This window comes from Pongo pygmaeus, chromosome X (genome assembly GCF_028885625.2).
Source record: "Pongo pygmaeus isolate AG05252 chromosome X, NHGRI_mPonPyg2-v2.0_pri, whole genome shotgun sequence".
Classification (NCBI taxonomy): domain Eukaryota; kingdom Metazoa; phylum Chordata; class Mammalia; order Primates; family Hominidae; genus Pongo; species Pongo pygmaeus.
In genome coordinates this window covers 18,812,676-18,838,219 of record NC_072396.2, presented here as the reverse complement: position 1 = coordinate 18,838,219, position 25,544 = coordinate 18,812,676, and the positions used below count along the sequence as shown (strand labels likewise).

The 25,544-nt window shown below is 40.5% G+C and overlaps 1 protein-coding gene across 7 annotated transcripts in view; it reads left to right on the top strand.

The window, feature by feature from the left end:
* The window catches only part of SCML2 (Scm polycomb group protein like 2), a 117,341-nt gene that overhangs the window by 32,038 nt on the left and 59,759 nt on the right, over positions 1-25,544 (top strand). For all 7 annotated transcript variants that reach the window (XM_063660906.1, XM_054472741.2, XM_063660909.1 and 4 more), the window contains 4 exons: positions 82-152; positions 967-1,201; positions 4,630-4,718; positions 19,476-19,719. In XM_063660906.1, the coding sequence (XP_063516976.1) occupies positions 82-152; positions 967-1,201; positions 4,630-4,718; positions 19,476-19,719 (639 nt within the window). The remainder of the gene's footprint in view (positions 1-81; positions 153-966; positions 1,202-4,629; positions 4,719-19,475; positions 19,720-25,544) is intronic.

Here is a 25,544-nt window from a genome sequence, read left to right as displayed (position 1 = left end):
TTTTAATCCTGAAAGTTGTATATACTAAAAGTTACATTGTATATGCTTTAAGAAACTATTTTGCACATGTGTGTTTTCCAGATGATTTCCACTGGGAGGAGTATTTGAAAGAGACTGGGTCTATAAGTGCTCCTTCAGAGTGCTTCCGTCAGGTATGCCAAGATTCTGTAGCTGTTAATGTAAACTATTAACTTGTTGGAGGACGTCTGTGTGATTGTTAGATTCTGGTAGTGTGAGGAGATAGTGGGATTGTGGTAGTGCCACTTAAGAGCCAGATGGTCTCTTTGCATTCATTAATTAAGAACTTACTCTATGTCAGGTACACTAAGCTTTGTGATTGCCCATCTGGCAGGAAAGGCAGACATATAAATAAATAATTATGAGAAGTGTGATAACTCCATACTGGAAGGGCTCACAGGAGTGACGCTATTTGAGATGGTTGGAATGGGAGGAAGGATAGTCCAGGCAGAGAGAACATCCAAAGCCAAGGCACATGGGCATGGAAGAATCTGAGTATTAAGGGATGGCTTGGGGTGGCTGGAGCACAAAGTGGATAGAGGCGATAATGTGGAAATGAGGTTAAAGGTGTGGGAGCATTTAAACTGTGCTGAGGAGTTGGACTTCATTATAGGCAGTGGTGAGCTGCTGGTTGGCTAATTTCAAGGGGAATGGCCTAATCAGATTCTTACTTTAGAAAGCCACTCAGGGTGTATTTTAGAGGCTGTATTTGGGTTGCCTGGAAATGGGCAGATGAGTGAGAACAGCAGCAGGTAGTGTTTTTATGCTGCATGTCAAGCCAAGGAGAGAATTTGAAGATCTTTTCCTTGACTCTTACAGCTCTGACCTCACTCATCATCCGCTGTGACTGTTATTTAAAATGTTCCTCAGGTATTCTGGTGACATAGTTGTCCATGTGTCTTCTCTTATAGTTGATGCATTTTAACCAAATTTTATTTATATATATAGTCTCAGATTCCACCTGTGAATGATTTCAAAGCTGGTATGAAATTGGAAGCCCGTGACCCTCGCAATGCCACTTCAGTATGTATTGCTACGGTTATTGGAATTACTGGGGCCAGGTTACGGTTACGACTGGATGGTAGTGACAACAGAAATGATTTTTGGAGGCTTGTCGATTCCCCAGACATACAACCTGTTGGGACATGTGAAAAGGAAGGAGACTTACTTCAACCTCCACTAGGTAAGAAGAAACAGTTTTAAAAATAGCGTATTCTTTCTAATGTGATATTCAATAGAAATGGCTTTAAGTGGCCTTTTAAAATTTATTTTCTTGGGCATTCTTGCAAATAGATGGTCAGGTGGTTGCTGTGGAGAATGTATGATGAGAGAGGAAATCAGCACCATCTGTTGTGGAGTTTTGCTTAAGTACAGATCTGGCGTATGTGTGTGGAAGTTTCCCCACTCCAGGGCAAGACTCATGCTAGGTCTTCAAACTTGAAATGTCAAAACCAGCTCTACTAGATTACATATGCAGATTCAGAACTCCTTCTGGGGAAGAACTTTGTAGCATTTGATATAAGGCACATGCTCTCTCAATATTGTCCACTGAGCCATTCAGCAATTTTGGTATGGGGATAAGCCTAGGGAAAGGGTGTGATTCCACATTCAGGTTCCAGTTTCAAACTCAAGAATTTCATTTCACCTACAGTGGGAAGAAATCAGAGCGAGAGGGGCAGGAATTAGTACCTTTAGGTCTTTGAAAAGGAGAAAATGGAGATTTTAGCAAAGATTTAAAGGTACAAAATACATACTTTAATTTTGGCCACATTTTTGAAAGGTAAAAAGGGTGTAACTAATTTGGGGCAACATTTTTCTTTTTAAAATGTAAGCATACCATGATACTCTGTAGGAAAGAAATGATTTAGTTTATTTAGTTGCTGTTCTATACTTTGAGTGAATGGTGGGTATTTACTTTTATTTGGTTCTTTACAGTGCTGAAAATGAAAATTCCTTGTTGCAAAGCACAATAAAAGAATGGATTTTTTTTGTTTTCCTATTATTAAAAAATTCCTTGAGAACCACAAATTTAAGATATTAACAATAGTCACTCTTTAGTAATATCTCTTTATGCTGTCCTTGTTCTATTTGTTCGTTATAACTAATTTGGTTTAAAAAATATTTTTTTTTGAGATGGTTTTCGCTCTTGTTGCCCAGGTTGGAGTGCAGTGGTGTGATCTCGGCTCACTGCGACCTCCGCCTCCTGGTTTCAAGCGATTCTCCTGCCTCAGCCTCCCGAGCAGTTGGGATTACAGGTGCCCGCCACCACACCTGGCTAATTTTTGTATTTTTAGTAGAGACAGGGTTTCACCATGTTGGCCAGGCTGGTCTCAAACTCCTGACCTCAGGTGATCTTCCCACCTCAGCTTCCCAAAGTGCTGGGATTACAGGCGTGAGCCACTGTGCCCGGCTGAAATATTTTTAAAAACTAGTTGGAGATATGTTATTCCAAGAAGATGGTTTGGGGCATGTTTGTTTTTTGCCTTTTGCTGCCTTTCACTCATGTCTTTTGTTGTTTATTTGTTGTTTATAATATTTCTCAAATTACACAGAATTCTGTGTGAAAGATAAGTGCAATCCTGGGCTTAGTGCTTCCCTATTTGGATTTTATTTCTCTTGTTGCAATATGGTATGTTTTTGCAGTTTGTTTAAAGGAGATGCTGCTGTTGTAATTGTCAGCATTTCAAATACGTAACTAGATTTATGGTCATTCTTTTAAATAAAATTCTTAGACTTTGTTTTATTTAACAATATGAAATGTATAGAAATATGTGCTGATTAGTATCTGTTTTGGCAATATATTTAAAAATGCACAATTGGTGCCAGTTTGCTTTTTAGGTACTTTTGAATAGTTTAACTTCCATTTTAATACAACTTGTTTAGTTTTCCTTTTAAAAAGATTTATTTATTTAAACTTTAAAGGTTATTATTAAAAGATTTTATAAAGTTTTAACACACAAACTGAAAGGTGTACAGGTCATAAGTATATAGCTTATAAATGAACACATCTGTAAAGCTATCATCCAAATCAGAAAATAGAACATTATCAGCCCCCCAGAAGACCTACTCCTGCTGATAACCAGTCATAATCTCTCCTTTCCTAAAGGTACTACCATCTGTACTTCCTAACCTTATAGATTAGTTTTATCTCTTTTTAAAGTTTTTATATGTACCTTAATCCAATTTTGGTCTTTTAATCTATATTTGACTTTAAGCAATTACAGAATTAAGTAAAATGTTACATTCAGGAAAATCTGGGCACATGATGGAATAGGATAATATGGGGGTTGAGAGAAAGGCTTAAGGACCAGAGAATGATTCTTATGCAATACTCTCCACAGAATGGAGAATAATAATGTTGATTTATTATAAGGGAGTATGTAACAAATCACCCCCCATCCCTGTTTTGTTTTGGGTTTTTTTTTTTTTTCCCCCAACAATTGTGTCTCTGGTCAGATTAAGGGGATTTTGGTACAGGATTATTAGAGGATGACTTTCCATCTTACCTTTTTTGTATGTTTTATTCTATTGATGGAAAATAGGACAAAACCTGCACCCATTGCCAGTGATTCATGTGCCTCCCTGTCTTAATGTATGCACACATCAGGGGCGCATACCAAGTTCTTTCTAATTCTGGCATTGAGGCAAGCAGGTATTGCATGAAACAGATTGTCCCCAGCCAGCAGTAAAACTAGCAGACCCCTGCTCCCTGCTGCATATGCCAGATGCTGTGAAACTATTAGTTGGTGAGATCTCTAGGAAAGACACCTGTTGAGTCTATTTTGATAGCATCTGATACAAATTCTAAAAGAAGATCATTTTTAGTATGTATTAAGATTGCTAAAGTGAGAGCTGTCTTTTTTCTAACACATTTTATGGAGAATTTCAAACATACAGAAAAGGTGAAAAAATTTTACAGTGAGTACCCCCATGTCCTCTTTCTAGATTCTACCATTATCATTTTATTATATTTACTTTATCACATATCTGTCCATTTATCTGCCCTTCTATTTATTCATCAATACTTCTTGTTTTTTAGTACATTTCAGAGTGAGTTGTTGATATCAGTGCACGTTCCCTAAATACTTTAACATATATATCATTAACGAGTTAATATCTATAGGTTTTTTTCCTTTGAGGTAAAATTGCATGCAATGAAATGTACTGTTGTGTGTGTATATGTGCTGAGTTTGACAGAAAACTGTCTTTCTGAAGTGAAAGAAGTCTGGGGCCCTGAGGAAAAGGGGGCTAGAAGTCTTTTACAGCCTTTGCCCTTGCTTGTGTGATTGTTGGTGGTGGAATGGAAGCTCTCCCAGGCTCCAGCTTAGATCACCCGTTGTATTATATACATGTTTGTTGGTGAATTCTAGCTAGTGACTTCTCTTAAAATGAGAGTTTCTATCCCCACTGTAGCATTGTTGCCAGACAGTACAGTGGGGACACTAGCAATGAGAGGAGGGTACATCTGCTCCTCTTGCCCATGTTCAAAGTTCTTAGATAAGAAAGTCATTCTCTCGAGAAGAATGGTGAATGAAACCTATTTTTATACCAACTTGTTAATAGTATCACAGGGAGGCTTTTTCATGATACCTAATTTATTTTATAAAACAGGGTACCAGATGAATACATCCTCCTGGCCGATGTTCCTCTTAAAGACACTAAATGGGTCTGAAATGGCATCTGCCACATTATTTAAGAAGGTAAGAAAGATGTTATAAAAAGCTGCCGTGTTTTTATTGTTTTAGTGGGAATGCTTAAATGCTTAATCTTCTGTGACATGGAAAAGCAAACATACTTTTAAAATTACTGGATTGGCAAGCGTATTAGTTTGCTAGGGTTGCCATAACAAAGTACCACAGACTAGGTGGCTTAAACAACAGAAATTTATTTTCTCAGTTCTGTAGGCTGTAAGTCCAAGATCAAGGTGCCGTCAGATACGTGCAATGCTCCACCATTAGCATATAGACATGTTTGTATCTCCACACCTTCACTAACATTGAATATTTTTCATCTTTTAAAATGTTGGGAATCTTTTTTGTTGGGGAGTGGTGAAGATGAGGATGGTATTCCATTGGTTTCTGGTGAGATCTCTCTTCTTGGCTTGCAGATGGATGCTTTCTTGCTGTGTCTTCATGTGGCCTTTTCTCTATCCATGCACATCCCTAGTGTGTCTTCCTCTTCTTATAGGGACACCAGTCCTATTGGATTAGAGGCCGACCCTTATGACCTCACTTAACCTTTATTACTTCCTTAAAGGCCCTATTTCCAAATACATATATGTTGGGGGTTGGTGCTTCAGCATATGAATTTTGAGATGATACAATTAAATTCGTAACAATAGCTTAAATAATAGAAATGTATTTTCTCACAGTTGTGGAGGCTAGAAGTCTGAGATCAAGGTGTCAGCAGGTTTTTTTTTTTTTTTTTTTTTTTTTGAGACAGAGTCTCACCTGTCACCCAGGCTGGAGTACAGTGGCATGATCTTGGCTCACTGCAACCTCCGCCTCCCAGGTTCAAGCAATTCTGCCTTAGCCTCCCGAGTAGCTGGGACTATAGGCGTGCACCATCATGCCCAGATACTTTTTTTGTATTTTTAGTAGAGGTGGGGTTTCACCATATTGGCCAGGCTGGTCTTGAACTCCTTTTTCTTTTTTTTGGGAACTGAGTTTTGCTCTGTCACCCAGGCTGTAGTGCAGTGGTGTGATCTCGGCTTCCCGGGTTAAAGCAATTCTTATGCCTCAGCCTCATGAGTAGCTGGGATTACAGGCACGTGCCACTATACCAGGCTAATTTTTGTGTTTTTAGTAGAGATGGGGTCTCGCCATGTTGTCCTGGCTGGTCTTGAGCTCCTGGGCTCAGGTAATCTGCCAGCCTCGGCCTCCCAGAGTGCTGGGATTGCAGGCATGAGCCACTGCCCCTGGCCAGGTTTGGTTTCTTTTGAGGCCTCTCCTTGGCTTATAGATGGCTGCCTTTTCCCTGTGTTTTCATGTGGTCTGTTTATCTGTGTCCAATTTGTTCCTCTTATAAGGATGTCAGTCATATTGGATTAGGGCCTACCCTAATAATCTTATTTTAACTTAATTACCTCTTTGAAGACCCTGTGTCCAAATACCATCACATTCTGAGGTACTGGGGGTTAGTGCTTCAACATATGAATTTTGGGGGTGACACAATTCAGCCCAGAACAGCAAGTCATAAAAAAGTCTCAATTATAATAACCCACTAGTCCAATTTCATTAGTAGCCTCTTTCTTGACTGTAGATATAAAAAGAGTGCTCTACTGGAAGCAAATATTCATTGCTATTTTTTATTTGCATTCAGAAGTGAAGCTTCACCTCACTTTACTGTGTTAGTCCCTTTGATATTGGAGAAAAAGATGATGGGCCAAAAAGTCACTTGAAAGTTAGTTGGAGAGATTTGGTTTCAGAAGTAATGTTAAAAGCAGTCATCAGAAAGAATTTGTTATGAGGAAATACTTGCTGTATAAGAAAAGAGGAAAAATTTCCAAAGTAGTTTATGTTCTTGAGAAAATGTTGAAGAGTATGTTAAGAAACAGTAAAAGCCACGTTTTAGTTAAATTATGAGTCAAAATGTTTCTTTCTCACCTTTTCTCCTGATTGTTTTTCAATCACTTAACTTTTATTACAACTATACTTGGAATGGTAAGAATTGATTGTTGTTTTAAAAAGCTTTTGAAGAAGGTTGAAGGCATAAGGATGTGAAACATCAATTACTATGCCTCCATTGCAAAGAAAAATTCTGTGGGTACGCCTCTGAGTAAGATGAATGCAGAAAGCGGACTTGCCCTACCAGCAAGGGACACAGGCAGCACAGGCCCTTTGGCCAGTGGTAAGCCATGTGTGAGAATAGCCAATTAAAAAATATTTAGCAGAAGTCTTTATTTATTGAACACCTATTAGCTTGGGCTGTGGCTTTAGAAAAGCCATTGGATCTGTTTTACTAGTCAGATTGCTTAATCAGCATGCCACACTTCTCATACACATTATGTTTTCAATTTTTTAAATTATAAAAGTAATTCATGTGGTCGGGGGCAGGGGATGGGAATCAAGCTATACTCTTAGCTAGAGTGAAAAATGCATCTCCCTTTGTCCCAACCATTCCTTCATTCCTCCATTCCTCTCTTCCTTCCAAATTGAAGTTTTATTTGTTCTCCCAGACCTTTTTCTTTACATTTACAAACAAATATGGGCTTTTATTTCCTTAAACATCAGTTGGAATATATTGTACATATTATTCTGTGGTTTAGTTTTTCTCCTAACATGGTTTTGGAAATCGTTCTATTTCATTTCATATATATTTTAGCTTGTATTGTACTGTTGTGTAGTATGGATCATCAGAATTCATTTAACCCTAGAATTGACTTAACTGTAAGGATGAATGATTGGGTCATCTCCGCATTCTTGTTTAGATCAGCTCTATAGTGAGCATTCTTATAAAGAGCTTTGTGTATAAATGTGAACGGTTGCATTCTTGGAACTAGAATTGCTTGTTCAAAGGGACGTATGTTTTGGCTGGGCATGGTGGCTCACACTTTGGGAGGCCAAGGCAGGAGGATCATTTGAGCCCAGGAGTTAAAAAGCAGCCTGGGCAACACAGGGAGACCCTGCCTGAAAAAAAATTTTAAAAATTATAAAGAAAAAACAAAGGGGTGTATGTTTTAAATGTTGATATATACTGTTAAATTGCATCCCCAAAGGGTATTCTAAGGCAGCAGTCCCCAACCTTTTTGTCACCAGGGGTTAGTTTCGTGGAAGACAATTTTCCCATGGATGGAGGGGTGGGTGGTTTCGGAATGATTCAAACACATTGGGTTTATCATTAGATTCTCCTAAGGAGTGTGCAATGTAGATTCCTCGCACGTGCAGTTCACAATAGGGTTTGCACTCCTATGAGAATCTAATGCCTCTCTTGATAGGAGACAGAGCTGAGGTGGTAATGCGAGTGATGGGGAGCAGCTGTAAATACAGATGGAGATTCGCTTGCTTGCCTGCTGCTCACCTCCTGCTGTGCCACCCAGTTCCTAACAGGCCACAGGCCAGTACCAGTCTGGGGGGGTGGGGACCCCTGTTCTAAGCTGTGCTCCACCATTAGCCCATAAACATGTTTGTATCGCCACACCTTCACTAACATTGAATATTATCCATTTTAAATTTTCGTGACTCTTTTTTTGGAGGGAGTGGTGAAGATGAGGATGGTATCCCATTGTTTTAATTTGCATTGCACTGATTACTAGTGAAATTGTGCTTTTAAGATTTGTTTAATGGCCTTTTGTTTTTCTGTGAATTGTCTGATTATAGCCTTTGCCTATTTTTCTGTTTTGTTTTTGAGACAGAGTCTCACTCTGTCTCCCAGGCTGGAGTACAGTGGTGTGACCTCAGCTCACTGCAACCTCTGCCTCCCGGGTTCAAGTGATTCCTGTGCCTCAGCCTCCCGAGTAGCTGGGATTACAGGCATGTGCCACCACACCCGGTTAATGTTTGTGGTTTTAGTAGAGACAGGGTTTCACCATGTTGGCCAGGCTGGTCTCGAACTCCTGACCTCAGGTGATCTGCCTGCCTTGGCCTCCCAAAGTGCTGGGATTACAGGCGTGAACCACTGTGCCTGGCCCTTTGACTGTTTTTCTATTGGATTTCTTTTCTTCTTAGAATCATCATCTTGAATCCTCACTTTTCCTTGATTTTGGCCTCTGGAGGTCCACTCTCTTAGCTTCCTAATTATTTATTTGTTCTGTTTCTTTCTAACCTTACCACCACTGCTCCTTGGGCAGACTGTCAACCTAAAATAACAACAGAGAAAGAGGCTGTTCAAAAAAAAATAGTCTATTTGGGAACGAATGACAAGGGATTACAATGCAGGATGTTTGTGCTGTGATGGATCATTGGCATATCTGGTGAAGGTAAGGCAAAGGGAAGCTTTTAAAGGCAAAACAAGGAAGGTTACATAAGTTGTTTTGAAACACTTATCCTTGGCCACAAGGATCAAATAACAAGAGTGGTATCTGGGGTTGAACAGTTACTGGATAGATGTCCTTGCAGGAGTATTCTTTGTGTAAGGTTGTGGTTTTCAGAGAGTCCTTGTAATAGTTTTTATCATAGGCGTGTGTACATGAGAGCCCCTCCTCTATGGTCCATTTTGTTAGGGTTTGGCATGAGTGACTCCATTTTGATTCCGACAACTTTTATAAGGCTCTCCTCTTGCCTGAACTGTTGTGCTAGCCTTTTAACTGACTCTAATTTTCACCCTTTCACACAGCCGCTAGAAATGTGTATCTTATACAAAAACCTTACCAAGTTACCTGTTTAAAACTCTTTTGAAGTTCCTGGTTATACTCAGGAAGAAGTATAAGTTTTTCAATATGGCCCGTTAGGTCCTGTGTGATCAGGTTTAGGGATGCCACTCCCTGCTTTGGATGTTATGTTCTTAAATTGCTTGTGATAGCTTGTAGATACCCTGTTTATTTTTAGAGCTCTGTTTTGACTCATGTTGGTTTTCCCTGGTTAACTCCTACTTTTTAAAGATTCAAGTCAGACATTAAATCCTCCAAGATAATATCCCTAATTCCCCTTCTCCATTCTTCTACTTTTTTTTTTTTTTTTTTTGGTGAGACAGAGTCTCCCTCTGCCCCCTGGGCTTACGTGATTCTCCTGCCTCAGCCTCCCAAGTAGCTGGGACTACAGGCACCTGCCACCACTCCTGGCTAATTTTTTTTGTAGTTTTAGTAGAGACGGGGTTTCGCCATGTTGGCCAGGCTGGCCTCGAACCCCCGACCTCAAATGATCCACCCACCTTGGCCTCTCAAAGTGCTGGGATTGCAGGTGTGAGCCACTGTGTCCGGCCCATTCCTATACTTCTATAGCATTGTACATATCCCAATCTTTGTATGTGTTAGATTATATTATTATTTTTACTGTCTCTCTTCCTGGACTGTGAGTTCCTTTTGAGCAGTTAGCATGTTTTTGTATTGTCAGTGCCTATATTAGTTTCTGGACACATACTTGTTTGTTAAAAGAATGAAGAAAGGATAAAAGAATACAGGGAGATAAATATTTATGGAAGGAACAGATGGGCTTAGTTTTGAACGTGTTGAGGTGTCTTTGGGAAATTTGAGTAGTGATGACTATCAGGCTGTTGAAAGTAAATGGTTTAGAACTTAGGAACAAAGTTTGGCTTGGGCACATGGATTTGGAAATTTTTAGCAGAAATAGTAGTGATAGAAGCTTTGAGCTTAAATGAGCTAGTCCAGAGAATATATAGAAGGAAGAGAGAGGAGTGTCGAGGTGAGAGCCTTGAGAAATACCTACCTACTTTATAGGGTGGGTAAAGGGATAGGAGCAGCTCTAGAAATGGAGGAGGAAAACTAGAATAAGCCAGTGTCATTGAATCCAGTGGGGCAGAGTTGCAAGGATAAGTGAGTGGTTAACAGTCTCAAGTACAGCTCAGAATTACACAGTGCCTGGCCCATATCATGTACTTAAGGAAGGTCATTTATGAGGAAAGCTGATTTTTGACTATTTGGTAGATAGAAAATCATCAGTTACATTAGCAAGAGCTAAAGTCCAGGTGAAAAGTGTCCTCAGCTAAATTTATAATTTTGGGGCAGACTATACGGAGATCATTCCTGATGGCTTCAATTTACTATTTCTATAAATAGACCTCAATGATGGGAGGATCACTTGAGTCTGGAAGGTTGAGGCTGCCATGAGCCATGATCTCGCTACTGCATGCTAACCTTTTAGCCTAGGTGACAGAGTGAGACCCTGATTTAAAACAAAACAAAACAACAACAACAAAAAAACAAAACCTCAAATTCCTATTTCTGCAAAGTAGGAAACTGGCAAAGGCTGGAAGAAAATTCATACATACTGGTTGGGGATAAAGTCAGTTAACAAAATAACAAACATACAGTGAGGCTACATCATTTATCTTAAGGAGAATGGTTAAGGTTTGGAACAGCTGCCATATGGGATGGGAGAGGGAATGGTCTAGGGACACATGACAGTATTTTGGAGGGCTTAGCTAAGGATGAAGAGTAAAAATGTGTGTCACTACATGTAATAAGCATGTGGGAGGGACTTTGCTGCAGCAGTGCTCAGCAGCTGTATTAGTCTATTTTCACGCTGCTGATAAAGACATGCCTAAGACTGGGGAGAAAAAGAAGTTTAATTGGACTTACAGTTCCACATGGTTGGGGAGGCCTCAGGATCATGGTGGGAGGCGAAAGGCACTTCTTACATGGTGGCGGCAAGAGAAAATGAGGAAGAAGCAAAAGCAGAAACCCCTGATAAACTCATCAGATCTTGTGAGACTTATTCACTACCACGAGAATAGCATGGGAAAGACCAGCTCCCATGATTCAGTTACCTCCCCTGGGTCCCTCCCACAACGTGGGAATTCTGGGAGATACAATTCAAGTTGAGATTTGGTTGGGGACACAGCCAAACCATAGCAGCAGCTAAGTATAAATAGGTGAAGTGGATGGTGATATTGAACTAAGGTTTGGAATAACAGGGCAAAGACAAGGGAATAAGTTGGTTTTGGATGCTGAGAAGAGAGTAGTGAAATAATGCTTTGTAACCTAGATATGAGTGCTGCTTCACATCCTACAATGCACAGAATACACATACACACACATGCACACACACACACACACACACACACACCCATACACCCATTCTGGCTCCAAATGTCAGTAGTGCCAAGGCTGAGAAACCCTAACCTGTATTAATCCCCTAGTGAGCTCATCTAATTATCTGGCTTTAAATACAGTTTATATGCAAATGATTTTCAAATTTGTCTTTCTACCCCAGACCTCTTACTCCCAACTCAGATTTGTATATCCAGCTACCTACTCTACATCTCCACTTGGATGTCTGATGGACATCTCAAACAGCTCCACCTGTTAACCTCCCTATCTCAGGGAGGGGAAACTATCTTTCTAGTTGCTCAGGCCTCAAACCTTGGTAATTGTTTCTTTCACACCCTACATCTGGTCCATAAGGAAATCCTATTGACTGTACCTTCAAAATACAGTCAGCTTTCCATATCCTCGGGTTCTGCATCCATGGGTTCAACCAACTGCAGATTGAAAATATTAAAAAAAAAACAACCCAAAATACAGTAAAAAAATAGTACAAGTGAAAAAAATATAGTATAACAGCTATTTACATACCATTTATATTCTATTAGGTATCATAAGTAATCTAGAGATTACTTAAATTACTTATAATCTAGAAATTATTTAAAATATATGGGGGGATGTATATAGGCTATATGCAAATACTGTGCCATTTTATATCAGGGACTTGAGTGTCCTTGGATTTTGGTATCTTCAGTGGATCCTGGAACCAGTCCTCTGTGGATACTGAGGGACAAATGTATATCCAAAATCCAACCACTTCTTGCCATCTCCATTGTTACCACTTTGGTACAAGCTGTCTTTTTCAATCTCAGTTGGATTACTGCAGTAGCTTCTCACTGGTCTCTGAATTTATAACTTTACGGGCTATCATCAGCACAGCAACCAGAGTATTCCTTTTAAAATGTAAATCACAGCCGGGCATGGTGCCTCATGCCTGTAATCCCAGCACATTGGGAGGCTGAGATGGGCGGATCACTTGAGGTCAGGAGTTCAAGACCAGCCCGGCCAACAGGGTGAAACCCTGTCTCTACTAAAAATTGAAAAATTAGCTGGGCGTTGTGGTTGCACACCTGTAATCCCAGCTACTCGGGTGGCTGAAACAGGAGAATTGCTTGAAGCCAGGAAGCAGGGATTGCAGTGAGCTGAGATTACGACACTACACTCCAGTCTGGGCAACAAGAGTGAGACTCTGTCTCAAAAACAAAAACAAAACAAACAAAAAACCCACATAAGTCAAATTATATCACTCCTCTGTTCAAACTCTTCCAGGGGCTTCCTGTTTTACTCAGAGTAAAAGCGAGAATCCTTACAGTGATCTATAAAACTATATATGATATGACCCCTCATTATCTGTCTGACCTCATTTCCTACTGCTCTCCTACTTAGGTTTTACCCACACTCACTTCCTTGGTGTTCTTTGAACATTTCAGACACAGCTCCTGCTTTAGGGCCTTGGTTCTGTCCATTTCCCTCCTTCAGATTTCTGCTCACATGTCACCTTCTATATGAGACTTGTTTTAATTTCTCTATTTGAAGTTGTACAACCCCTCCTACATTTCTCTCTGGATTTTTCTTATTGTGCTGTTTTCTCTCTCTCTCTCTCTCTGCATAGCATTTATCATTTCTAATGTATGTGTTTTACTTTTTAAATTATGTTTATTGTCTCTCCTCACTAGCATGTAAGTGCTGTGAGGGAGGGATTTTGTCTTTTTTGCTTGTTAATATATCCCAAGAACCTTCAGTAGTGTCTGGAATATAGTAGATACTAAGTAAATATTTGTAAATGAATAAATGAAGGTTAAAGGACTAAAATTATTGGGAGGTCAAATAAGTAGTTGATTAAAAATAAGGAGATAGAAGTTCATTTATTAGTTTGTGGTCAGAGGCAGGTACTGGGAATATAGCAGTAAATAAAGCATAAAATATGCCCTTATGGAGCTTACTTTCTACTTGGGGAAATGTTTAATAGATCATGCTAAATAAAGAAAGTGTATCTTATGTTTTATACTCTTACATGCTTAGAAGAGAGGTCGACGTTTTAGACAGGTTGGCCAGGAGGGTCTGAGAAGGTACCTTTTGAGTAAAGATGTGAAGGAAGGAAGATAGTGAACCATGAGGCTACAAGAGTAGGATTATTCCCCAGGCAGAGGAGTAATGCAGAGAATGCTGAGACTGGTTTCGGATTTTGTGGGACATGGGAAGAAATAGCCTTTAAGGAGAATCATATTGTAGGTAATCAAGAAGGGAGGTTAAAAGCTGGATGTGGTGGCACGTTCCTGTAGTCCCAGCTACTTGGAAGGCTGAGGCAGGAGGATTGCTTAAGCCCAGGAGATTTGAGTCCAGCCTGCGCAACATAGTGAGGAGACCCTGCCCTTTATATAAAAATAAATAAATAAAATAAAATAAAGGCCAGGCGCAGTGGTTCACACCTGTAATCCCAGCACTTTGGGAGGCCGAGGTGGGTGGATCACCTGAGGTCAGGAGTTCGAGACCGGCCTGGCCAACATGGCAAAACCCTATCTCTACTAAAAATACAAAAATTAGCCAAGTGTGGTGGCATGTGCCTGTAATCCCAGCTACGCGGGAGGCCGAGGCAGGAGAATTGCTTGAACCCAGGAGGTGGAGGTTGCAGTGAGCCGAGGTCGTGCCACTGCACTCCAGCCTGGGCAACAGAGAGAGACTGTCTCAAAAACAAACAAACAAAAAAAACAAAACAAAAAAAGGAGGTGGTTAAAAGAGCATTCTTTGCTAGCCATCTTCTAGAATAGAACCATTTTTGTCTCACCATAAAAGAAAAGAGAATTCCTTGTTTATTTTAGCTATTGCTTTTGCAAATTATATTTTTGTGTTCAGGAAGTTATTAAAGGACTGATGATGATGACAAACCAAATTCTTTAAAAGCATTTCACTTAACATAATGACCTCCAGTTCCATCCATGTTGCTGCATTGGCAGGATTTCATTTTTATGGTTAAATAATATTCCATTGTGTATATATATCACATTTTCTTTATTCACCTGTTGATGGACACTTGATTTTTTTTGTTTTCTCTCCAACTTTTATTTTAGGTACATGGGGTACGTGTACAGGTTTGTAATATGCATAGATTATGTGTTGGGGGGATTTGGGGCACAGATTATTTTATCACCCAGGTAATAAGCATAGTACCCAATAGGTAGTTTTTTGATCCTCACCCTCCTCCTACCTTCAACCCTCAACTCAAGTAGGCCCTGATGTTTGTTGTTCACCTCTTTGTGTCCATGTGTACTCACTGTTTAGCTCCCACTTGTAAGTGAGAACATGCAGCATTTGGTTTATCTGTTCCTTTAGGGTAGCATTTGGTTTGTCTGTTCCTTTAGGGTAATGGCCTCCAGCTCTCCATCTGTGTTACAGAGGACATGATCTCGTCCTTTTTTATGGCTGCATAGTATTCCATGATATATATGTACCAAATTTTCTTTATGCAGCCCACCATTGACGGACATCAAGGTTGATTCCACATCTTTGCCATTATAAATAGTGCTGCAATGAACATATGCGAACATGTGTCTATGGTAGAACAATTCATTTTCCTTTGGGTATATACCCAGTAATGGGATTGCTGGGTCGAATGGTAGTTCTAAGTTCTTTGAGAAATCTCCAAATTGCCTTCCTCAGCGGCTGAACTAATTTACATTCCCACCAGCGGTGTATAAGCATTTTCTTTTCTCTGCAGCCTCACCAGGATCTGCTGTTTTTTGACTTTTTAATAATGGCCATTCTGACTGGTGTGAGATGGTATCTCATTGTGGGTCCCCCCTTTTTTTTTTTTTTTTTTTTTTTGAGACAGAGTCTCATTCTGTCTCCAAGGCTGGAGTGCAGTGGCCCAATCTCAGCTCATTGCATCCTCTGTCTCCTGGGTTCAAGAGATTCTCATGCCTCAGCCTCTCGAGTAGCTGGGACTAGCCACCATGCCTGGCACATTTTTTGTATTATACGTAGAGACAGGGTTTCGCCATGTTGACCAGGCTGGTCTTGAACTCCTGACCTCAGGTTATCCACCCACCTCAGCCTCCCAAAGTGCTGGGATTACAGGCGTGAGCCACTGCACCAGGCCATCTCATTGTGGTTTTGATTTGCATTTCTCTAATGATTAGTGATATTGAGCATTTTTTTCACATGCTTGTTAGCCACTTGTATGTCTTCTTTTGAGAAGTATCTGTTCATGGATGGACACTTTTGATTCCATATCTGGCTATTGTGAATAGTGTTGCAGTAAACATGGGAGTGCAGATATCTCTTAAATATACTGATTTCCTTTCTTTTGGTTATGTACCCCCGGAAGTGGGATTGCTGGGTCATTTGGTAGTTTTATTTTTTTCTCTATGCCTTCTCACCAACATTTGTTATTTTTTTGGTCTTTTTGATAATAGTCATTCTAACCGGGGTGAGATGGCATCTCATTGTGGTTTTGATTTGCATCTCTTGGCCATTTCTATGTCTTCTTTTGAGAAATGTCTGTTCAGGTCTTTTGCCCATTTTAAAATCAGGTTATTTGTTTTTTGCTATTGAGTTGTTTGAGTTCCCTATATATTCTGGTTATTAATCCCTTGTGATGGATAGTTTGCCAATATTTTCTTTCTCCCTTTCTGTAGGTTGTCTATCCCTCCCTCCCTCCCTCCCTGTCCTTTCCTCCCTCCCTGCCTGTCCTTTCCTCCCTGTCCTTCCCTCCCTCCCTTCCTTCCTCCCTCCCTGTCTTTTTTTTTTTTTTTTTGAGATAGCATCTCACTCTGTTGCCCAGGCTGGAGTGCAGTGGCACCATCTTGGCTCACTGCAACCTCCACCTCCCAGGCTCAAGCAGATCCTCCTGCCTCAGCCTCCTGAGTAGCTGGGACTACAGGCATGCACCACCACACCCAGCTAATTTTTTTTTTTTTCTTTTGAGATGAGTCTTGATCTGTCACCCAGGCTGGAGTGCAATGGCATGATCTTGGCTCACCACAACCTCCGTCTCCTGGATTCAAGTGATTCTCCTGCCTCAGCCTACTGAGTAGCTGGGATTACAGGCACGCGCCACCACACCTGGCTAATTTTTGTATTTTTAGTAGAGACGGGGTTCCACCATGTTGGTCAGGCTGGTCTCAACCTCCTGACCTCATGATCCACCCACCTCAGCCTCCCAAAGTTCTGGGATTACAGGCGTGAGCCAATTTTTATGCTTTTTTAGAGATAGGGTTTTGCTATGTTGCCCAGGTGGTCTCTAACTCCTGGGCTCAGATGATCTGCCCACCTCGGCGTTCCAAAGTGCTGGGATTACAGGCATGAGCCACCATGCCTGGCCTAGGTTATATATTTGAATCTTAAAATTAATTCTATTGCATTGCTTATTCCAGTTTTTTAATTGTTTTGTTGCAGAAAATATACATTGCCATTTGAACTTAGTTTGCTTTGCTACAGAAAGTCTCAGTCTGTTATATGACAGTGTAAGGTCCTGGTATCCTTATGTGTGCCTCAAATGTTTTCTGCATTCTGTGAGCATCTAGCACAAACTTGTCAACTGCCGTGTTTATTCTTTGTTAAATGCGGCTCACCTCCCCACTTTTTTCTTCTCATACACAGTAACAGGCAGTTAACCTTTAGCCCTTTCATGTAACACTGCTTCTTACTTACCAGCTATTTATCAAATACTTTGATCTTTAATCATCTACCTTTCGACTTGCCAGCTTTCAGGGTGGGGTTTTTTTTTTTTTTTTGAGGCGGAGTCTCACTCTGTTGCCCAGGCTGGAGTGCAGTGGCAAGAACATGGCTTGCCGCGGCCTGAATGACTTCCGGGGCTCAAGTGATTCTCCTGCCTCAGCCCACTAAGTAGCTGGGGCTACAGGTGTGCTGCCACCATGCCCAGCTAATTTTTGTATTTTTTGTAGAGACGAGGTTTCGTCTTATTGCCCAGGCTGTTGTCAAACTCCTGAGCTCAAGCAATCCACCTGCCTTGGCCTCCCAAAGTGCTGAATTAGGGATTACAGGTTTGAGCCCAGGGTGGTTTTTAAGAATCAAATTAAGATATGTAATTCAGCCTGGCGTGGTAGCCCACACCTGTAATCCCAGCAGTTTGAGAGGCTGAGGTGGGAGGATTACTTTAGGCCAGGAGTTCGAGACCAGCCCAGCCAATATAGTGAGGCCTTATCTCTATAAAAATAAAAATTAAAAAAAGAATATGTAATTAAAAGGACTTTGGAAGCTAATAATTAAGGAGCTTCCAGATTGTAAGGGTGTAAAGAGTAACAATAGAAAAATACAGGGTGATGAGATGGGTTTTAAGGGGGGCATTTGAAAAAGAAACCAGCCTACCAGATATATTTTTTAAATTGATGAGAGAATTAGTTGAGAGCTTATTTACTGTTTTCGGGTGATTCCTTGGTTCTTTCATTTAAAAAATTGCTTGCTGTTGGTTATTGTGCTGGAAATCATAATATGAATGCTGTTTTTAATAATCTCTTAGTCTCATAGAGGAATGAACACATTTCTCTAGTGATATTACGATTGAAGATGAGAGTGGCTCAGTTGGAACTGGGCCTAGGAGTGGGCAGGGGTTGGTCAGGGAAGCATTCAAGGAAGCTAGGAGAACTGGGCTTTAAACTGGGTGAGTTGGAGTTGTCCAGGCAGATGCTGGGGTAGGGTGCTCCAAGGAGGTGACTCTGAGACAGACTGCCTAGGTTTAAAATCCAGCTCTGATTGGGAGGTTGTGGTTTTTAATTGAATTATGGGTAAGTGAAAGGGATGAATCTAGGGTAGTGGTTCTCAACCTCAAGTGCACCTTCGAATTTCCCTGATAATTAAAATATTACTGCTTCCCAGGCCCCACCATAGACCAATTATTATCTCTGGCGGTGTGGTCACAGGTGATTCTAATGTTCATTAGGGCAGAAAACCACCAGTCCAGGACTACTTTTTTTTAATTCTTTTTTTTTCTCTTTTAATTTGAACAAGTGTTAGTAGAATAGGATTACTATTTCCAGTCTTTTGGCTTAGGTGACTGGGTTGCTGTGATGGTGCCATTTAGTAGGATGAAATGCAGATTGAAAGAAAAGATGTTGCTTTTAACATAACACTTGGGCTTTTTAGCAATCCTGTTAACATTTACGTGCTTTAACCTTTTTGTGACTAATACTTTTAAAATGTTGATTTCTGGATTGGGTATTATAAATGACCCCATACTATATGACTTTCATGTTCTTGTGTCTGTATTTTATACTTAGAGTTTCTTTTTTTTTAATTTTAAGTTATTCATTTTCTTTAGAATTCTTATAGTTTGAGTTTCTTTTAGGATATTGTCTGATGTTGTTTCTTTTCTTCGGACTTACCACTTTTTGACACACCAATTTACGTATTTGTTAGGTTTGTTTGACTGCCTGTTGTAAAATTTCTTGTTGATTGCTTTTCCATGTCCACAACCACTACTACCACCAGCACTAGAATGTAAGCTCTACCAGAGCAGGGATGTTTGATATATTTGTTCATCAGTGAATCTTAAATTCCTGGTACATAGTAGATAATACATATTTCTTGAATGAATGAATCCGGCTGGTTTTGTTTCTTTCCAGGTTCTTGACTCTGCTCCAGAGAAAATATGAGATGTTGGAGAGCAGAGTTTCAGATCTGTGAGAACTGTTGTCTTCCTGTATTAATTGATAATTAAACATGGAGCTTAATTTTTGGTTGCTAAGGGTTGTGAGAGAATATGCAACTTTTCACTTCGAGCACATGAGTCTTAATACATCTTAACAATGAAATCTTTTTTTTTTTTTTAATGTTTTGATAGGAACCACCAAAGCCTCCACTAAATAATTTTAAGGTGGGGATGAAACTGGAAGCTATTGACAAAAAGAACCCGTATCTCATCTGTCCTGCGACCATTGGAGATGTTAAAGGGGATGAAGTTCATATCACATTCGATGGCTGGAGTGGAGCTTTTGATTACTGGTGCAAGTATGATTCTCGAGATATTTTCCCAGTTGGGTGGTGTCGCCTGACAGGGGATGTATTACAACCCCCAGGAACTAGTGGTAAGATAATAACTACTTTTTCTTTTACTTTATTGAAGTTAGATGTAACCGTCATTGGTGGCATTGTGATTGGCGTTGGTGGTACTAGGACTTCATGCCCCAACTCGTGGCAGGCAGAACAAAGCGCTGTCCAGGCTAGAGAACTGGAGGTAAAGGAAAGCTATGATTAGAATTCTTGAGGTCACTGCAGCATCATAGTCTGAGTTCCAGTCCACACTGGAGAATATGGACAAAGCTAAAAGTCATATTTGGACCATTGAGGTCTTGTTGCTATAAGCAAGGGGGGTGGTATGCGCTCAGCTCCTTTTATAGTTGATATTCAATTAAAAATTATACATGGTATTCCATTGTTCATATCTCAAAGATATTTTTTAAAAGGCTGGGCTTAACAACTGTTATAAACATGTCTTACATGATTTTGGTCCTGTTTTTAAGTTAAATCGACACTTTGATAGCCTTAAGTTAAATCTACAGTGAACATTTTTGACTCTGTGGAAGCCATCATAAATTAGTATGTTATTTTAGTCGTGGTAATGTTTATTAGTTGTAACAGTGTTTCCTAAGCTGAGTACTATGATCTTCTAGATATTTTCTTTCAGAGAAAAGCTGTCAACATGTTGATGTTCCTTGGTGACTTTTTCAAGGGCTTAGATATGCCTAACCTGGTCTTCTATGATGGAGTAACTGCTGAGGCTTAAGTTGGGGTCTAAGCATAGAACCCAATCATTGGCCTAAGTTTAATATAAACTTAGTGGGATTCAATTAGCCGGGCATGGTGGCGTGTGCCTGTAATCCTAGCTACTCAGGAGGCTGAGGCAGGAGAATCGCTTGAACCTAGAGGGTGGAGATTGCAGTGAGCTGAGATTGTGCCACTGCACTCCAGCTTGGGCAACAAGAATGAAACTCCGTCTCAAAAAAATAAATAAATGAAAAATCAACTTAGTGGGATTGAATATAAACATACTTAAAAAACTTACGCTACTAAGTATATTTATTTTTATGAGAAAAAAAGAAAGATGTAGAAAATAAGTACGCAAAGTGTACAGAGGAGTGTAATGTCTAGGTAAGAGCTTATAGCCATATTATTCTTGCAATGGCTGTTAGAATCATCTGTAATTCGGGACTTTAACACATTCCATTATACTACAGTACTATATACCACGGTGTCCTTTTTATTAGGTACATCTTTAACCAGTTTCCTGCTTCCATAAGTCTAGGAAGTAGATATTAATGGTTGATTTTGTAAAATTTAGTATGATACAGATCTATGTGTATATGATACTAAGATAAATAAAACATAGTCTCTACCCTCAAGAAGTTTACCTTCTAATGGAAGAGGGATGCATGGAGGCATAGATTTGTAAAAAAAAGATATAGTATTAGCAATGCAAAAATAGAGATGTATGCTAGATGTGGAGGTGGCCCAAAGACTTCCAGTCTTGGCTGGAGGGAAAGGTGGTTGCGTAAAGGAAAGCATCACAAAAGGTGCATGATGTGAGTATTAGATGAGAAGCAGGAGTTTGCCAGGCAGAATGGAGATAAAGGTAGGATGGATACATAACAAAAGTGCAAAATTCCAGTTTATCCTAAAAACTGACGAGTTCACTTTGGAACACAGTGGGTTTGGAACGTGTGGCTGAGAATGCTGTTGTCCTCCAGTATTTCTTCTCTCTTTTTTTCTTGGTATTACAGTTGGCTGCCTAACATACAGACTCCTAGCCAGAAGACTAAGTCCTGGTTGATGGAATAAAAGTACACATAGTGTGTACCTTTTCCAGAAAGTATATTATAGAGAGATGAGCATGTCCTTTCCTTTTCCTTCTTTCTGCTTTTATCCTGCTGTTACGAATGTGGTTTTGACTGGAGCTCCATCTTGGAGCATGAGATGGGGACCATATGCTAGGCACTGTGGAGTGGGGGGAAAGCAGCCAGGAACCAGAGTCCCTGAGAACTTGGTGGAGCAGAGCTTTCATATTAGCCCGTATTATCTGTTTTCAGACAATTGTGAGAAATATACTTCTATGTTATATAAGTCGCTGTTCTTTTAGGTTTTTCTATTACTGTTAGCTGAACTCAGTCCTAACTGATTCAGGGTAACTTTGGGACATACAGGTGCACATGTTCATTGGATAGCTGCACATGCAGATCTGGAGCCCAAAAAACATAGGTCTTGTTGACAAAGCAGGTTTGAGAGTCATCATGTTCCCTCAGATAAATATTCTTTGTGCCAGGTGGATTATAGATGCTTGGGATGGGAGGGTGAGCAGTTTACTTATTTTGTTGATAGCAGCAAGTGGTGGAAGTTTTGAGTGTGTTTTAATTGTGTATGTATAACAAGTAGAGGTAGAAAAGGACCAGGACAGAACCTGGTGGGTCAACATTTAAAGCAGTAATTATCACTCTTGAATTGCCTAGGGGAGCTTGTTAAAAGGCAGTGCTCGGGAACTCACATCCAGGGGTTTGAATCCGTGGGTTCGAAGTGGGGCTCAGTTGTTTCCAGTGCACATGGTTTGAAACCTGAACTTTGAGAAGCACAAAAATAAGGAATAGGTAGTAGAAGTCAATCTAGGACACTGGAAAAAAGTATACATAAATGTAGGAGATCAGTAGGTTGGCTTCCATGGCAACAGGAGAGAAAAGATTTTAAGGAGAAAGTACCCAACATTATCAAAAGCAGTGTAAAAGTCAAGCAAGAGGAGAACTCGTTAGTGGTCTTAGTAAAACTATGGTTACTCGGCTTCCTTAAAAAGCTAGATTTAGAGAGTCAAGGAGTAAATAGGAAATGCACAGTGTTAAAAAGAAAAAAAAAAAGAATAAGAAAAAGTGGCTTCCCAATACTTTGTGAGATCTGCCTTCTCTGTCTTTACCCCAGTTGACATTCACTTTGAGTGAACTTTAGAAATCTTACCTCACTTTATGTCCCTTTACCCTCTATTATATATAATTGTCTTCAATATTGAGAACCACATTAGTGTTATAATTTTTGCTTCCACCATCAAACATAACTTAGAAAACTCAATAGAAGGAAAGTCTGTTGTATTTATTTACATTTTTACCCTTTAAATTGTTCTTAATTCCTGGTTTTCAATATTTCCTTATTTTATCATTTTCTTCCTGTTTAGAGAACTTCTTTTAACCATTCTTTTAGGGTTGGGTGGCAACAAATTCTCTGTTTTTTGGAGACAGGGTTTTGCCGTGACACCCAGGCTGGAGTGCAGTGGTGCAATCATGGCTCACTGCAGCTTCAACTCTCCAGATGCAAGCAATTGATCCTCTTGCCTCAGCCTCCCCAGTAGCTGGGACTACAGGCATGTGTTACCATCCCAGGCTAATTTTTTTAATTTTTAGTAGAGACGGGGTCTCACTGTGTTGTCCAGGCTGGTCTTGAACTATTGGACTCAAGTGATCCTCCCTCTTCAGCCTCTCAAAGTGTTGGGATTATAGGCATGAGCCACCACACCCAGCCCTCCTCTTCATTCTTGAAGGATAGTTGCTGGATATAGAATTCTAGGTTGATAATTCTTTTCATTTCTTCTTTTTTGATTTTTTTTTTTCTAAGGCAGAGTCTTGCTCTGTCACCCAGGCTGGAGAGCAAGTGGTGTGATCTTGGCTCAGTGCAACCTCCGCCTCCTGGGTTCAAGTCATTCTCCTGCCTCAGCCTCCTGAGTAGCTGGGACTACAGGTGCCCACCATCACGCCCAGTTAATTTTTGTAATTTTAGCAAAGACGGGGTTTCACCATATTGGTCAGGCTGGTCTCGAACTCTTGACCTTAGGTGAACCACCTGCCTCGGCCTCCCAAAGTACTAGGATTACAGGTGTGAGCCACCGTGCCTGGCCAATTCTTTTCTTTTCACACTTGAAAAGTATTCTGCAACTTCCGTCTGGCTTCTGTGGTTTCTGATGAGAAATTTACTGTTATTCAGATTATTTTTCCCTTATAGGCTTCATATAATTATGGATTTGTTTTTCCTTGTATTTCTTTCTGTGTTTGCTTTCTGCTTTATCTATTTTGTGGCTATATTATCAAGTGTGTACCAATTTTGAATTATTATAACTTCCTGGTGAACTGAACCTTCCACGGTAACCTGATTTATTTATGGTTTTTCTCCGTTTGCTGGGGAAACCAACCTAATGTTTTTTTTTTTTTTTTTTTTGAGACGGAGTCTTGCTCCGTTGCCCAGGCTGGAGTGCAGTGGTGTGAACTTGGCTAACTACAACCTCTGTCTCCTGGGTTCAATCGATTTTCCTGCCTCAGCCTTCTGAGTAGCTGGGATTATAGGCGCCTGCCACAACACCCGGCTAATTTTTGTATTTTTATTAGAGACAGGGTTTCCCCATGTTGGCCAGGCTGGTCTTGAACTCCTGACCTCAGGTGATCCACCCGCCTTGGCCTCCCAAAGTGCTGGGATTACAGGTGTGAGCTACCATGCCTGGCTGATCTCCTTTTTTTTTTTAACCTTAACGTCTACTTTATCTGATGACCAGATTTTGTGTGGATGATGTTTTTGTTATCTTTTTCTGACTACGGCTCAAACTTTTTTTTTTTTTTTTTTTTTTTGAGACAGGGTCTCACTTTGTCACCCAGGCTGGAGTGCAGTGGTGTGATCTCGGCTCAGTAAAGCCTTGACTTCCTGGGCTCAAGTGATCCTTCTGTCTCAGCTCCCCAAGTAGCTGGGACTACAGGTGCGCACCACCACACCTGGCTAATTTTTGTATTTTTAGTAGAGACCGGGTTTCACCACGTTACCCAGGCTGGTCTCGACCTCCTAGACTCAGGCGGTCTGCCTGCCTCGGTCTCCCAAAGTGCTGGGATTACAGGCGTGAGCCACTACGCCTGGCCAAGAAGTTGCCATACTGTTTTTCATAATGGCTGTACTAATTTACATTCCCACCAACAGTGTGTAAGAGTTCCCTTTTCTGGCCAGGCATAGTGGCTTACCCTATAATCTCTACACTTTGAGAGGCCGAGGTGGGAGGATTGCTTGAAGCCAGGAGTTTGAGACCAGCCTGGGCAACACAGTGAGACTCTGGCTCTACAAAAAAATAAAAAGGTAAACTGGGCATGGTGATACGTGCCTTATAGTCCTAGCTGCTTGGGAGGCTGAGGTGGGAGGATTGCTTGAGCCCTGGGGCTAAGAGATCCCAGTGAGCTATATTCATGTCACTGCACTACAGCCTGGGCAACAGAACGAGACCTTGTCTCTATTTAAAATTAAAAAAAAAAATGTTCCCTTTTCTCTGCATCCTAGCCAGCATCTATTTTTTTTTTTGTCTTTTTAATAGTAGCCATTCTAACTGGAGTAAGATGATTGAGTTATCAACCACCATTGTGGTTTTGATTTCCATTTCCCTGATGATTAGTGATGCTGAGCATTTTTTTCATATACTTGTTGGCCATTTGTATGTATTATTTTGAGAAGTGTCTATTCAGATCCTTTGTCCACTTTTTTTATTTTGAGATGGAGTCTCACTCTGTTGCCCAGGCTGGAGTGCAGTGGCGCGATCTCAGCTCACTGCAACCTCTGCCTCCCGGGTTCAAGCAATTCTCCTGCCTCAGCCTCGAGTAGCTGGTACTACAGGCGTGTGCCACTATGCCTGGCTAATTTTTTTTTTTTTTTGTATTTTTAGTAGAGATGGGGTTTCACCATATTAGCCAGTATGGTCTCGATCTCCTGACCTCGTGATCCGCCCACCTTGGCCTCCCAAAGTGCTGGGAATACAGGCATGAGCCACCTTGCCCAGCCCCTTTGTCCACTTTTTAATTAAGGGATTATTAGTTTTTTCTTGCTGTTGAGTTCCTTGTATATTCTGGTTATTAGTCCC